The 12,764-nt window shown below is 40.6% G+C and overlaps 1 protein-coding gene across 1 annotated transcript in view; it reads right to left on the bottom strand.

Annotated features, from left to right (window-relative positions):
* The window catches only part of sorl1 (sortilin-related receptor, L(DLR class) A repeats containing), a 143,852-nt gene that overhangs the window by 92,285 nt on the left and 38,803 nt on the right, over positions 1-12,764 (bottom strand). Inside the window, exon 5 of the mRNA XM_054742910.2 lies at positions 9,989-10,056. Coding sequence (XP_054598885.2) covers positions 9,989-10,056 — 68 coding nt within the window. The remainder of the gene's footprint in view (positions 1-9,988; positions 10,057-12,764) is intronic.

The following is a 12,764-nucleotide window of genomic DNA, read 5'->3' as shown; positions in this document are numbered from 1 at the left end:
GTGGCTACGGCACAACCCAATGCAGCACTATTACTCTGCAGACGGCAAAATTATTTTGTACAAAATAATCCTGGGAAACATCTTTTGTGTTTGTATTTGTAAAATAAGAAGAGGGACGTATCAACATGGTCAAACAAAATGGCTAAAGTGTACAGCAAATGTTGCTGAGAAACCATGGCACAGATAGTGAGCTGGAATGAATGAAGGAGTTTCAGCCCTCCAGAGCAGCGTGTTTCCTCCTAGAGTCTGGAGAGCTGAACAGAGGGAGCTGTGTCTCCGCTCAGCTCGGCTTCTCTGGCCTTCATTCAAAGATCCCTGTTTCACTGATGGACACTGTCCGGCTTGTGAGTGCTCGGAGTGCTATTCGTAAGCTGTCTCTGCTCCTTCCTCTGGCTTAATCACTGCTCCTTATGTCCTCATCTCCTCCTGCAGGTTCTCACAATTTGCTGATTTTTTCAGTATTTCATTTGTGCTCCTGAAAGTGACTTTTCCCTTTCTGTAACAAAAGCCACCTGCTCTCTGATCAAAACTTTGCATTTACAGGAAAATCAAAGTGTGAATGGAGCCAGCCATCATAATAAGTGCTACAGTTAAAATGAACAAAAAATATTTTGCATTAAAACTATAAAAGGACATTTTTTAAATGAGACAAAATAAGCTGCTTGAATTCCCATGCCCTCATTTATCAACTGTTATCACACACAGATCTGTGTGTATTTTGTGAGTTGTGTGGTATTTACCATTTTGTCTTTGTGCGTAGACATGTTCCTGAAGAGGAACAGTGTGGACCAAGCGTATGAACGGCGTCTAGTAGTAGAAGAGGGGAACTGCAACACTGAAGGTCATCCACGTGTGTTCCTCAGCTAGAAATTATATTTTGCCAAATAATCTGTGGAGAAACAGCTTTAATGCATAATTGGTGTTGGACCCTCTAAGACCGACAGGACTTGGACATCATAGCATGGCTTATCATGCTTTATAGTAGGATTTGGCAGAGCGTGCACTCCACGTGTCTTTGGTGAGCGCGCTGATCTGCTTGGTGAGACAAAGTGGCTCCTGACCAGATACCCCGTCCTCAAAGGAGATCCTAGTGGAGCTATTCCGTGATTTAGGACCCTTGGTGGAGCAGCAGACTAATCCGATTCTACTCCATATTGAAATACTGAAAACTTTAGGACCTTCCAACGTGAGATAGCAGAAAGATGAGGCATCTCACTTTCATCACTGAGCCACATTATGCCATTATGAAAACTGTGGCGTTTTAAGGGTGTCTGGCCTTGTTTGTTTGCTTTCTTGATTTATTCTCAGCTTCAACAAAGCAAACAGGTGAGTGTCACGGACAACCTGGAAAATCCCCCAGGGTACCCGTCAGAGCTTCCTCCCACTCTGCTCCACAAACATAACATTGTAGTTACGAGGAACATATATGTGTTGCCAAGGTAACCAAACTGACTGACAGCTCTGCAGCTGACAGAGGATGCTGCACTCAACCAACAAACATTTCCCTTTTCAGCTGTTTCATTTGGTCGCGGACCTTACCCGACTTTGGAAAAGGGTAAATAAAAATAAAAAGTTCGCTCTGACGACCGATCTGGGTAACTAGTCCAACTAGCACCTCCCTCTGCAGCAGAGCTTAGTTTCTTACGGTTTGAAAATCTTAGGACACCAAAAAACAACTTTAGCCAGATCAAAGCTACTCAGACCTGTAGGAAAGTGTAATAAATACCCGCTTGCTTGTATGACCCTGCATCCCAGAGTGCTTTGCGGCATTACGTCACAATCTACTACTGTAGAAAATGCTAATGAATCTCTCTCCCTCTCCCTCTTTAACTTTCAAGGGTTCTTCAGGTAGGCCTGAACTTCAACCAGCCAATCAACCGCTAGTGGGTGTGTTGGGTCAGCTTTGCACAAAGCGGACTGCTGCAGAGCAGGTCCAAAAAAAAAAAAAGGTCAGCTGAGGACACTAAATGCTCATATTACCCAGATGCGAAGACAATTAACCTACCAGGGCTGCGCCGTGCCAGCCTAGATGTGAAAGCCATTTTAAAGCTGGCTCTTTGAAGAGGGACAATGGGAGCCAGGTCCCTCATGGAAGAGCCGGAGTGAGTAACACAGAACGCATCCACAGCCCTCATCCTACCTCCGGCTGCTAAAACAACAAAGATGTATACACAAGCATGGCAAGTGCACGCGCACACACACTGAATGCATCTGACTGATGTGAGACAGGCGGGAAGTGTAGCTGTGATTGCTGTGAAAGCAGGGATGAGGTAGCGCGCACAAATTAACTGTCTTATGCAAAGGAAAGCGTCTCTGTTACGAACTGTTCTGTGAATAAGTAAATGGCCTGCATTTGATATAGCGCCTTCTAGAGTCCTGGAACCCCTCAAGGCGCTTTACAACACAATCAGTCATTCACCCATTCACACACACACACATTCACACACTGGTGGGGATGAGCTACGATGTAGCCACAGCTGCCCTGGGGCGCACTGACAGAGGCGAGGCTGCCGAGCACTGGCGCCACCGGTCCCTCCGACCACCACCAGCAGGCAACGTGGGTTAAGTGTCTTGCCCAAGGACACAACGACTGCGACAGACTGAGCGGGGCTCGAACCTGCAACCTTCCGATTACAGGGCGAGCACTTAACTCCTGTGCCACCGTCGCCCCGAAGAAGAGAAGAAGCAGCAGGTGCTGCTCAGAGGGTCTCTGCTGTCTACAAAGTATGAGTTACAGATGATTGGCTCTTGTTGATCAGAATTAGCTGATAATGTGTTTTTCACAGAAATCTGCCACTTTTAGTCAAAGGTCCTGTTAAATTATATTAAAATTTTAACTCAGTCTACTAACAAACTGCCGTTTTCTTTATAAGGTTACAAAGTGCCTGGTGAGAAGCAATTAGTTTAGATGCAATAGTCCGTCAGTGGCTCTGATGTCTGATGGATCTGGACAGAAATAGAAATAAAAATGAGCTTTCTACCTGAATGACAGCACATGACATCAATCTGCTCGGGGAGGAAGCTGGCCAATAAACATGTCAAAAAACAGCATATGGGCCCTGACATGTTAAATGAAGCTTCAAAGAAATAGTGCTGACAGACCCTGACTGAGGAGCTGCCTCCCGTCACCTCCAGCCTACAGTAAAATGATGAACATGAAACACTTCAAGGACAGCAGGAGTGGGCTGCTATCCAGCCATCTTCACTGGACTGTGACTGACTCAGTAGACTCTTAACAAAGAGAAAGTGGGGGAAGAAAGGACAAGCTTTGTAAAGCCTTCTTCTACATTGCACTGCATTGAGCTGAAGATAAAACTCAAACCAAGAGTATTTCAATAATAGATGTTGCCGTTTTGTTTTACGTTTAAATTAGTGCCGTCAAAATGAATTAATGTGGAGATAAAAAAAAAATTAAGTTTGTTTGTTTGTTTATTAAGGTCCCCATTAGCTGCTGACATACAGCCGCTATTCTTCCTGGGGTCTCATCTCATACAGTCATTACATTTTATACATATACCGTATTTTCCGGACTATAAGCCGCTACTTTTTCCCACTCTTTGAACCATGCGGCTTATAATGAGGTGCGGCTTTAGTCAACCAGAAAGGATGGATGCTGGAAAGTCTAATGAAGGAATGGTTAAAGGAGTGCTACGGAAAGCACCCAGGAGGATTTTTTTCACAGTAAAACGGCGCTGCTTGTTTTCCCAGCTTCACCCCGGGATGATGACAGCGACGCTGACATCGCCACAGAAAAGGTATGTGACAAAGCTCTTCTGAGGCTGTTCAGCTCCGACACTGAAGAAGATGATGACTTCAGTGGTTTCAGTGCGCAGGAGGATGATGAATAAACTAATCAATAACTTTTCTGTTTTGTTTGATACTGATCAGTTCAGTTACGTTCAGTTAAACTACGTTTTCAGTTCAGTAGATATCTGCGGCTTTTAGCCCGGTGCGGCTTATATTGAGGTGCGCTCTATTGTGCGGAAATTACGGTACACAGATTGTGCACATCATTCATACATGACCATACACATACACACACAGTCACTCACACACACACACACACACACACACACACACACACACACACACACACACACACACACACACACACACACACACACACACACACACAACTAATTTCAACATTATATTCCAGTGTAGAAAAATCACAGTTCAATTCTCAAAAGACCAAACATAACAAAATACATTCTTAAAATTTAAAATACAGCTCACTTCAGAAGATGTTTAGCTTGACATTATCTTTGGGAAAATAGAAATATTTGGAGTTTTTTCTGAAAACATTTTTTTATCAATTTCCCTCAACAGAAATCCTGGTAGTCCATTCCATAGCACCATTGCACGACAGACCACAGTTTTCTGCATTTGATTTGTTCTGTACGTAGGTAACACACATTGTCCATGCATACTTTGTCTTGTGGAATAATAATGTTTATCCGCGAAAAAAGACAAGGTGGAATAAATTACTCCCCAATAACATGCGCGCTGCCTTGTTTTGTGCAATTTGTAACTTGTCTAGACAATTTTCATTGGTGTTGGACCAAAGAACAAAGGCATAATCTAAGTGTGAAAGCACCAATGACTGAACTAGTTTCTTAATTAAGTGAAATGGAATGAATTTCCTACAACATCTGATAATAGCCATACTTCTTCCCATTTTTTTCAACAGGTAGTTAATCTGATTCACCCAGGATAGTTTATTATCAACAATAACACCCAATACCTTAAACTCATCAACCTGTTCAATAATAGTACCATCTAAGGTCAAGCTTAAGAGTGGATTCGTTTTTAAAAAGTGTCTGGATCCTATGACCATACATTCAGTCTTATTTGTGTTTATTATCAAATTGTTTGCTGTGATCCACCTTTTAACAGATTCTAGTTCCTTATTTAGAACAGTATTAAGTTGTAATACTGTTTTTGCTGGTGAGTATAATGTAATATCATCTGCATAAATTGCCATTGTGGCACGATCCAACACCATAGGCAAGTCATTCATAAAAATGGAAAACAACAAAGGTCCTAAACAACTACCTTGGGGCACTCCACAACACATCCTTTCAGTCTCAGAATAGCTGCCATTAAAATAAACTGTATACTCTCGATTACAGAGATAACTGTCAATCAATTTTACAGAAGAAGGTTCGAATCCATAACACTTCAACTTTTTAAGAAGCATGTTATGGTCTAAAACATCAAAAGCTGCCCTTAAATCAAACAGCACATTTCCAACTAGGTTTTCATTGTCAATTTCTTGCAACCAATCATCTGTTATCTGAGTTAATGCTGTGGTGGTTGAGTGCTCCCTTTTATATGCATGTTGATATATTGTATTTAACCCATTCACCAAGAAATAACTCTGAATTTGTTCATAAACTACCCTCTCCATGATTTTACTCAAGGCAGGTAATAGACTGGTAATAGATTGGTCTACTATTTTGACTTGAAAATGGCTCTTTATTGTTTTTAATCAGCGGAACCATTTTTGCCTTTTTCCATTGTGAAGAACAGTGGGGGAAACAAAGACTGCTGTTAACTTCAAGAGCCTTACCTCAATATTATCAATGCCTGATTGTGTATCTTTACTAGATAGCAAAATCTTCTTAACAGTCTGATCAGTAATTTTTTCAAATTTAAATGTACATCCTTTACTCCCCATCATCTTTTTTATCATTCTGCATGAAATTTCATTACCCTGTTTTTGATTCATGGAAGATTTCCCGGTTTGAATTTTGTCCTTAAAGAATTTGCTTAAATGTGTGGCGATATGTTTTGGTTTTGTAATAAAGACCCCATGGACTTCCAAAAAAGTGGAATTGTTGTAGCTTTCTTTCCCAATAGTTCATTTAATGTACCCCATATACATGCATTATCCATTTTTGATTCTTTAATTTTATTTTGATAATAGATTCTCTTCTTACTTTTATTTAGTTTGGTAACATAAATTCTCAATTTGCGATATTTATTTCACAATGCCACATCATCATATTTAATTGCATTCTCTTTAATTGTGTTTCTTTGAGTCATAAACTCCTTCAACTCTTGGTCTAGCCAAGGGGTTGAGTTACTTCTTACACCTATCTTCGTTATAGGAGCATGTTTATCTAAATGCTTTCCTATTAACTCATTGAAAACCTCCACAGCACTATTTGGGTCACGCTCATAATTTACTCTTTTCCATTTTTCACATCCTCTAAAAAGTCATTTTCTTCAAATTTTCGAAAGGTCCTCTTCACTATAAATCTTTGGCCTGATTTAGATACTTTTGTTGTCCTTCTAATTACAATTAAATTACGATCACTGCAGCCTACCGGGATTGAAACTGCGTTTGAACACACCTGACTCATATTTGTAAATAATAAATCAATTAAAGTTGCTGATTGAGAACCATCAGCTTTTACATTTACTCTTGTATGTTGTGAGACCATCTGTGTCAAATTGCACGTAAGAGCCGCTGAGTACAATTTATTCCTCAAAGCACAAGTTGTAGAATTCCAATCAATGTTGAAATCTCCTAAGAAGTAAATATCATGTACTCTTTCACATACTCTGTCCAACATTTCACATATTGAGTCTAAATACATTACAGATGCATTTGGTGGTCTATAACAACTACCCACGAGAATAGTTTTCAAATGTGGCAACTGAAGCTCTAACCAGATCACTTCCACTCCTAAAACATTCAGATCACTACGAATCTTTACTAATATTTCACTTTGAACATAACACGCTACTCCTCCACCATATAAATTCCTATCTTGTCTATAAATGTTATATCCCTTGACATTTAATACAGTACTGTTTATTAAAATATCCAGATGTGTTTCTGATAACACTAATACCTGTAAATTATAGTCCTTTATAATCTCAGATACTTCTTGTGCCTTGTTTCTTAAACTACAAATATTCAGATGAGCCATTTTAAATCCACCTTTCAGAATCCTTACATCATCTTTACTCATCCTTATAAAATATTTGGGTTTTTTCTATAACAACTGCTTTTAACACGTTTTGGGCTTTTAAACAAATACACACTAAGTAATCCCACTTTATCCCAACACAAGACATTCTCATCCGCACCCCAGACTCACCACACACCCACACACATTTCTTAACCATTGTAATGTAATACACAGACAATGCGTCAGCTGAGCCAACTCAAGAATTCATGACAGAACTCCTCTTTCAACTAAAGCAAGCTTAACAGAACCCAACCCGGCTTAATATATGCATTACCATGCATTTTTATGTTCCACATTGTGCTTTCTCTGGTCTGATTGTAGTCTTAACATATGTCTCTGCCACACTTCTATCCATACATTTTTTTTAGTTTCACCTTTGAAAGTTATTATCAATGTGGCTGGATGAATTATGACATGTCTCACCCCAGCTTTTCACAATTCGCTCCTGATGTCGTTGAAGCTTGCTCGTCTCTTGGCCATCTCCGCCGTCAGATCCGGGAAAATGCGCAGCTTCATTCCTTGAAATTCCAACACCCCAGTTTTTTGGATAGCTTTAGAATCTCCTCTCTTGTTGCAAAGTTTTAAAGCCTCACCATCATCACTCTGTCCGCTGCTTTTCCCATTGATCCTATGCGGTGTGCATTCTCCACTTCCACCTCCAGTTGCAACTTGTCACCAAATATTTCTTTAAACATGATGGACATATAGTGGGTAGGATTACTCTCTTCAATACCATTTGTTAGACCAAACACACGCAAGTTGTATATCCGATTGTGCATATCGAATCGCTCAGCCTTATTCTTTAACTCCTTGTTGTCCCTATGGAGCTGTTCACAAATGGATTCCAACTTTGTTATGCGGACATCCATGCCCGATAAAGCTTCATCCACTTCACCCAGTTTCCTCATGCACACAGAGATGCCCTCACTGACCGCGCCCAGTTTGCTCAGAACCGCAGCCAATTCTTCCCTCATTATGGTACGAATTAACGCCGCCATCTCAGTCATGTTGTCCTTTTTTCCTTTCAGGTCTCCTGTTTCCATTTCTCCAACGTCCAGTTGAGTCACAGCTGTATTATTCGATTTTGGGGTGTGTGTAATTCATGCAGTTCATTTAACTACTTTTAACCTGGCCTTTCAACTTGTGAGCAGCCATACCATGCTACTATGGCTAACAGTTGCTAGCATGGCAAGTTTAAGGTATCTGATGGCTTGTTGGACAAAACGTGCACAATTTGCTAAGCAGAATTCAGTTACCAGTCAAGCAATTTGTGTGTGTGTGTGTGTGTGTGTGTGTGTGTGTGTGTGTGTGTGTGTGTGTGTGTGTGTGTGTGTGTGTGTGTGTGTGTGTGTGTGTGTGTGTGTGTGTGTGTGTGTGTGTGTGTGTGTTCTACCTCTGTCCTCAAGTATGATCTCCCCCCCCACCTTCCATTCTCTCTGTGTTTCCATAAGTAGCATTTGTGAATTTTCTCTGTTCTTAAATACAGTGTTTTACATTGCCTCTTGTGTACCCTTTTGAAATTCAGCTGACATAATGTTACATATTTTGCTATTACCATTTTTATTATTGTTAGATTATATAAGAAATTATTATGCTTACTAAGCTAATATCTTACTTTAATTGCCTTAAGTCGTTAACTGCCAATGACGACAAAAGTCGTCATTTTAAATCCAACCATTCACTGCAAATGACGACTTTAGTCAACTTAGTGTGTGGGCGTGGGAACGAACCCCCGTGCCGTGAGAACAAACATCCCAGCTCTAAAGCCGATCTTCATCCGCACACGTCACGTGATCAAGAAGCAGAAGATCCATGTGTTAGGAGATCGTTTTGGGCCGCTGCTGTAAAAAAAACGTGAGGCGCGAACCGGAAAAGCTTCTACCGATCACAATTCAACAACGGATTATGAAAGAATGGATAAAGCTCGAAACGTGCAGATTCTTCCTGATGTAAGAGGTGGGTCTACTCTTTGTTTTGGTTGTTTTGGAGTTGACATCCTCATAGAGTGAAACGTTCTGGGACTCTTAAAAAAACGTGAAAATGTTGGAAGCGAAGGGCTTACCGATCAGGAAACGGCTGGCAGTGAGTGAGTTAATTGGTTGCAGTTTAAAATTTAGCCCTGGGTTCAGTATTACTTCCAGACCAGATTGATGTCTTTAATTTGAGTCACTGTTGATGACCTTCACGCTTCCTTTTTATAAAGTTGCATTTCACAGTAGAGAACCTGTGCTTACAGTTTAAAAGAAACTACTGAAATTTTCTTTTATTTTATACATTCTTGGTTTTTATTCTGTGTTTGCTTCATTATATTGCACAAATGTCTGCTACAAGTTTAAAAGATGTGATTGCAGCCAGGCTATTGATCGAGTAATTGAGATTTATGATGATTAATTACAGAAAATTGTGCAATTAATTAGTTATTTGTTTTATTTATTTGACAGGAGATGAGATATTTTAACTTAACATGAAAACTGCATAAATGTTAGGTATTAAAGCCAGAAGTCAGCAGAAAGAATGAGTTGGGAGTTATGTCTGCTTATTAACAGTTTCTACAGTCTGAGGGCTTGTTGACTGAAATGTGAGCACTGATATCCTTTTCTACAACCCAGTTGGTGCTTTTGTTCCTGGTTTCATAGATCTGGTAACACTGATTGAGGGTTCATGCCATGCTCTTTACACGACACGAAACTGTGTGTGAACCAAACTCTTCAGAAAGGCAAAAACGATGAGACGATGGGCTGATGAGGGAAACAAATATTTACAGAACACTGTTTGAAATCATTCAGTAATCAGGAGATGAAACTGTGTGAGGTTTTCACCAGCATCAACCTGATGTGAACAGGAACTCATTCTGGCATTTTCTGAAAGACTGAATTCATCCTTTTGTTCTGATTTTATGTCAAGTAAATGCAGACTTGGTGCCTGTTATGTTATTTAATAACAAAATACACTCCTACATCAGCACAAGGTCTATGTGTCTAAAGCCCAAACGGATCATGTCTTACCAAAAGTAGGCCTTCACGTGCTCCTGGATCAAAACCCACGTCTCCCCAAAATCGTCTGATTTCCACAGCTACAGGAGGGCAGAGAAGATGAGACAAGATGAGGAAGAAACCAGGAGAAAAGGGTGAGAAGGAATAGAGGAGGATGGGGTGCACAGTAAAATGTAGGTCAAGCTCATTTCTACATGTTTGCTGTTACATGTGTGAGAAGTACAACACTGGGTCAATATCAGCTGGAACTGAAGCTTCTAATCTAGGTACATCATACTAAACATCAGTGACCTGTTTTATCAACTGTACTTACGGAACTGTGCGTATTTTGTGTGTAGGAACGATTTTATGCATTGTATAGTATTTACCAATGTGTACTTGTGCTTTGAAATGTTCCTGAATCTAAAAACCGCTCTGACCATGGGTGTTTCACAATGCCAAGGAACCTAGCCTTGATGTCTTGGTCCTGCCCCGGTTGCCTAGGAGATACATCATCAGCAACCGCCAAGACGTGTTCCAATGTTCATGTTTTACCCAGGCATGTGTTCTCTGTTTGTTAGCCGTTTAGCTAGCTGTGCAAGGATACACAAAAGGTGTCTTGTAGCCTAGCCTTGGTCAAAAATTATCCAGAATACACCACGGTATTTTCAAAAGGACGGCGGATCAGAAGCCGGCTGCTACTTCGTCGGCTTAGTAGTTGCAGCTTCGGTGGCTAGCGGGTAGTAGCTCACATATTTATTTAATTTAACAAATATATACACAATTTAAAAAATAAAAGGATAGCTATATAATTATATTGAAACTAATACATATAAAATATAAAGTTATCTCCCGTGTCACGTGGCGTTATATGACCGCCGCGAAAGCCGCGGTCATGTGATGCAAGTCTGTTCCATTTAACCTTTTTCTTTGACAAAGGAAGGACAGTGTCCTCGTAAGCAAGGCGCCTGGCCTCGCAAGACATCGCCTTGCAAGGCCAGGCACCTTGACATTGAGAAACACCCTATATATAGGAACAGCATCTAGTGGTAGAATGGGGGAACTGCAGTAGTGAAGGTCTCAGTCATCCACACATGTTCCTCATCCATAAAGCATTTTACACAGTAAATAATTATGTTGGTGGAAAAACAGCTTTCTCACATAATTGGTGCTAAAACCAATAAAAAACTCATGTGACCAACAGGAATCTGACATCATATCATGGCAGATCTGTGTTGGAGGACTAAACAGAGCCTGCACTCTGGAGGGAACACGTCCTCCATGAGCGCACTGATCTCCACGAAGGAGATCCTTCTAGAGCTATGCTGTGATTTGGGACCCATTGTGGAGCGACAGACAAACCACATGAATCCGATTCCAGTTCATATTTTATTTTACAATTACGAGAACCCCCCAGAACCTCCTCCGCTCCCCGATCATACATGCCGCCTTGTCAAGGTAGCCAGGCTGAATGAGAGCTCAGAAGCGGCTGCTCTCTCAGACGACATTTCCAAATAAAACTCCAAACAGAACGACTCCTTAAATGTAATATTCAGTTATTTATTATTCATTCATTTATTTGTTTTGACTGTTTGTCTACACATTATAAATTTCATTCGTAGCAAGGAATAAAGGACAGTTTCTATGAACGTTTGATAAATGAGGGCCCAGGTACATCAAGGGATGTATGAATGAATGAGTGACTGAACAAATTGACAAACTGATTAATTAATGTTTATCTGCAGCTCAACGAGTACTCAGGTGACATTGTGGTATCACATCTGTTAGTGGTGGGACTAACTGACAGAGGTTGGGCTGCCATACACACTAGGCACTGCTGGTTCCCTCCAACCAGCAAGACATGTGGAGTGTCAACAACTGCGATAGACTGAGTGGGGCCCGAATCTGAAACCCTTTGGTTACAGGATGGCACTTAACGTTTTCATCGCCATCTCCCCATAATAACTTCAATGAGGTACTCAAGTAAATATCTCAGCGCAGGTACGTAATTTTTGTCATGCATGCATACCTGTACACCCAGGACTTTATGAGAAGTATATATGTATATAAGGGCTGGGGGATATGGTCTCTAATCACTATCATGGTATATTGAGGAGTTCACCTCGATTACGATAAATAGAACGCAAGTACCCGCCCAAAAATAAAAGTTGTCCACTAGATGGGACTATGGCAGTATAATTGCTCCACCACCAGTTTTATTGATAGTATTATTCCCCCAGATCTGTTAATCGCAATTATTTTTTATTTCGATTTTTAATAACTTCCAGCTAAGTACAAAACGCTTTAAGTTATTCAGATTGATTAAAAAAACAAGCAAAACTGAACAAGTAGAAAAGTAAAATGATTAAAATATCCTGCAAACAAAGTATTTAAGATGCAATCACTTCTTCTAAATATATTACATACATAATATATTAAAATGAGCTGCATCATTTGAATATTGTCACATTTGAGTTGTGAAGTACTCACGTTCTCTAGAAAGTGTTTTACCTACCTTGACTTAGTAATACAGTCTTTCTGCACAGATTTCATCACATTGTTCTTGCTGAATCCATAACATTGCCAAATGATTGACGAAGCCATCACCGCTCCCGCTTACAGCCCGCTGATTATTGCTCATGGCTGTGACCCGAGCAGCAAGTGACATTGCGCAGAGAGCTGCCGCATGATTTGGGAAGCTACGAGCTGAAGCCCACTGCTTCCATATTTGAATCAGTCTCCCTTTCCTCGTTTCTCCTTTCTTGTTACAGACTGCATGGGGCGGAGTCACGTGACTCCATCTGACTAG

The sequence above is a fragment of the Nothobranchius furzeri genome, chromosome 13, assembly GCF_043380555.1.
Source record: "Nothobranchius furzeri strain GRZ-AD chromosome 13, NfurGRZ-RIMD1, whole genome shotgun sequence".
NCBI classification, from domain to species: Eukaryota; Metazoa; Chordata; class Actinopteri; order Cyprinodontiformes; family Nothobranchiidae; genus Nothobranchius; species Nothobranchius furzeri.
This window is presented reverse-complemented; position numbering and strand designations above follow the sequence as displayed.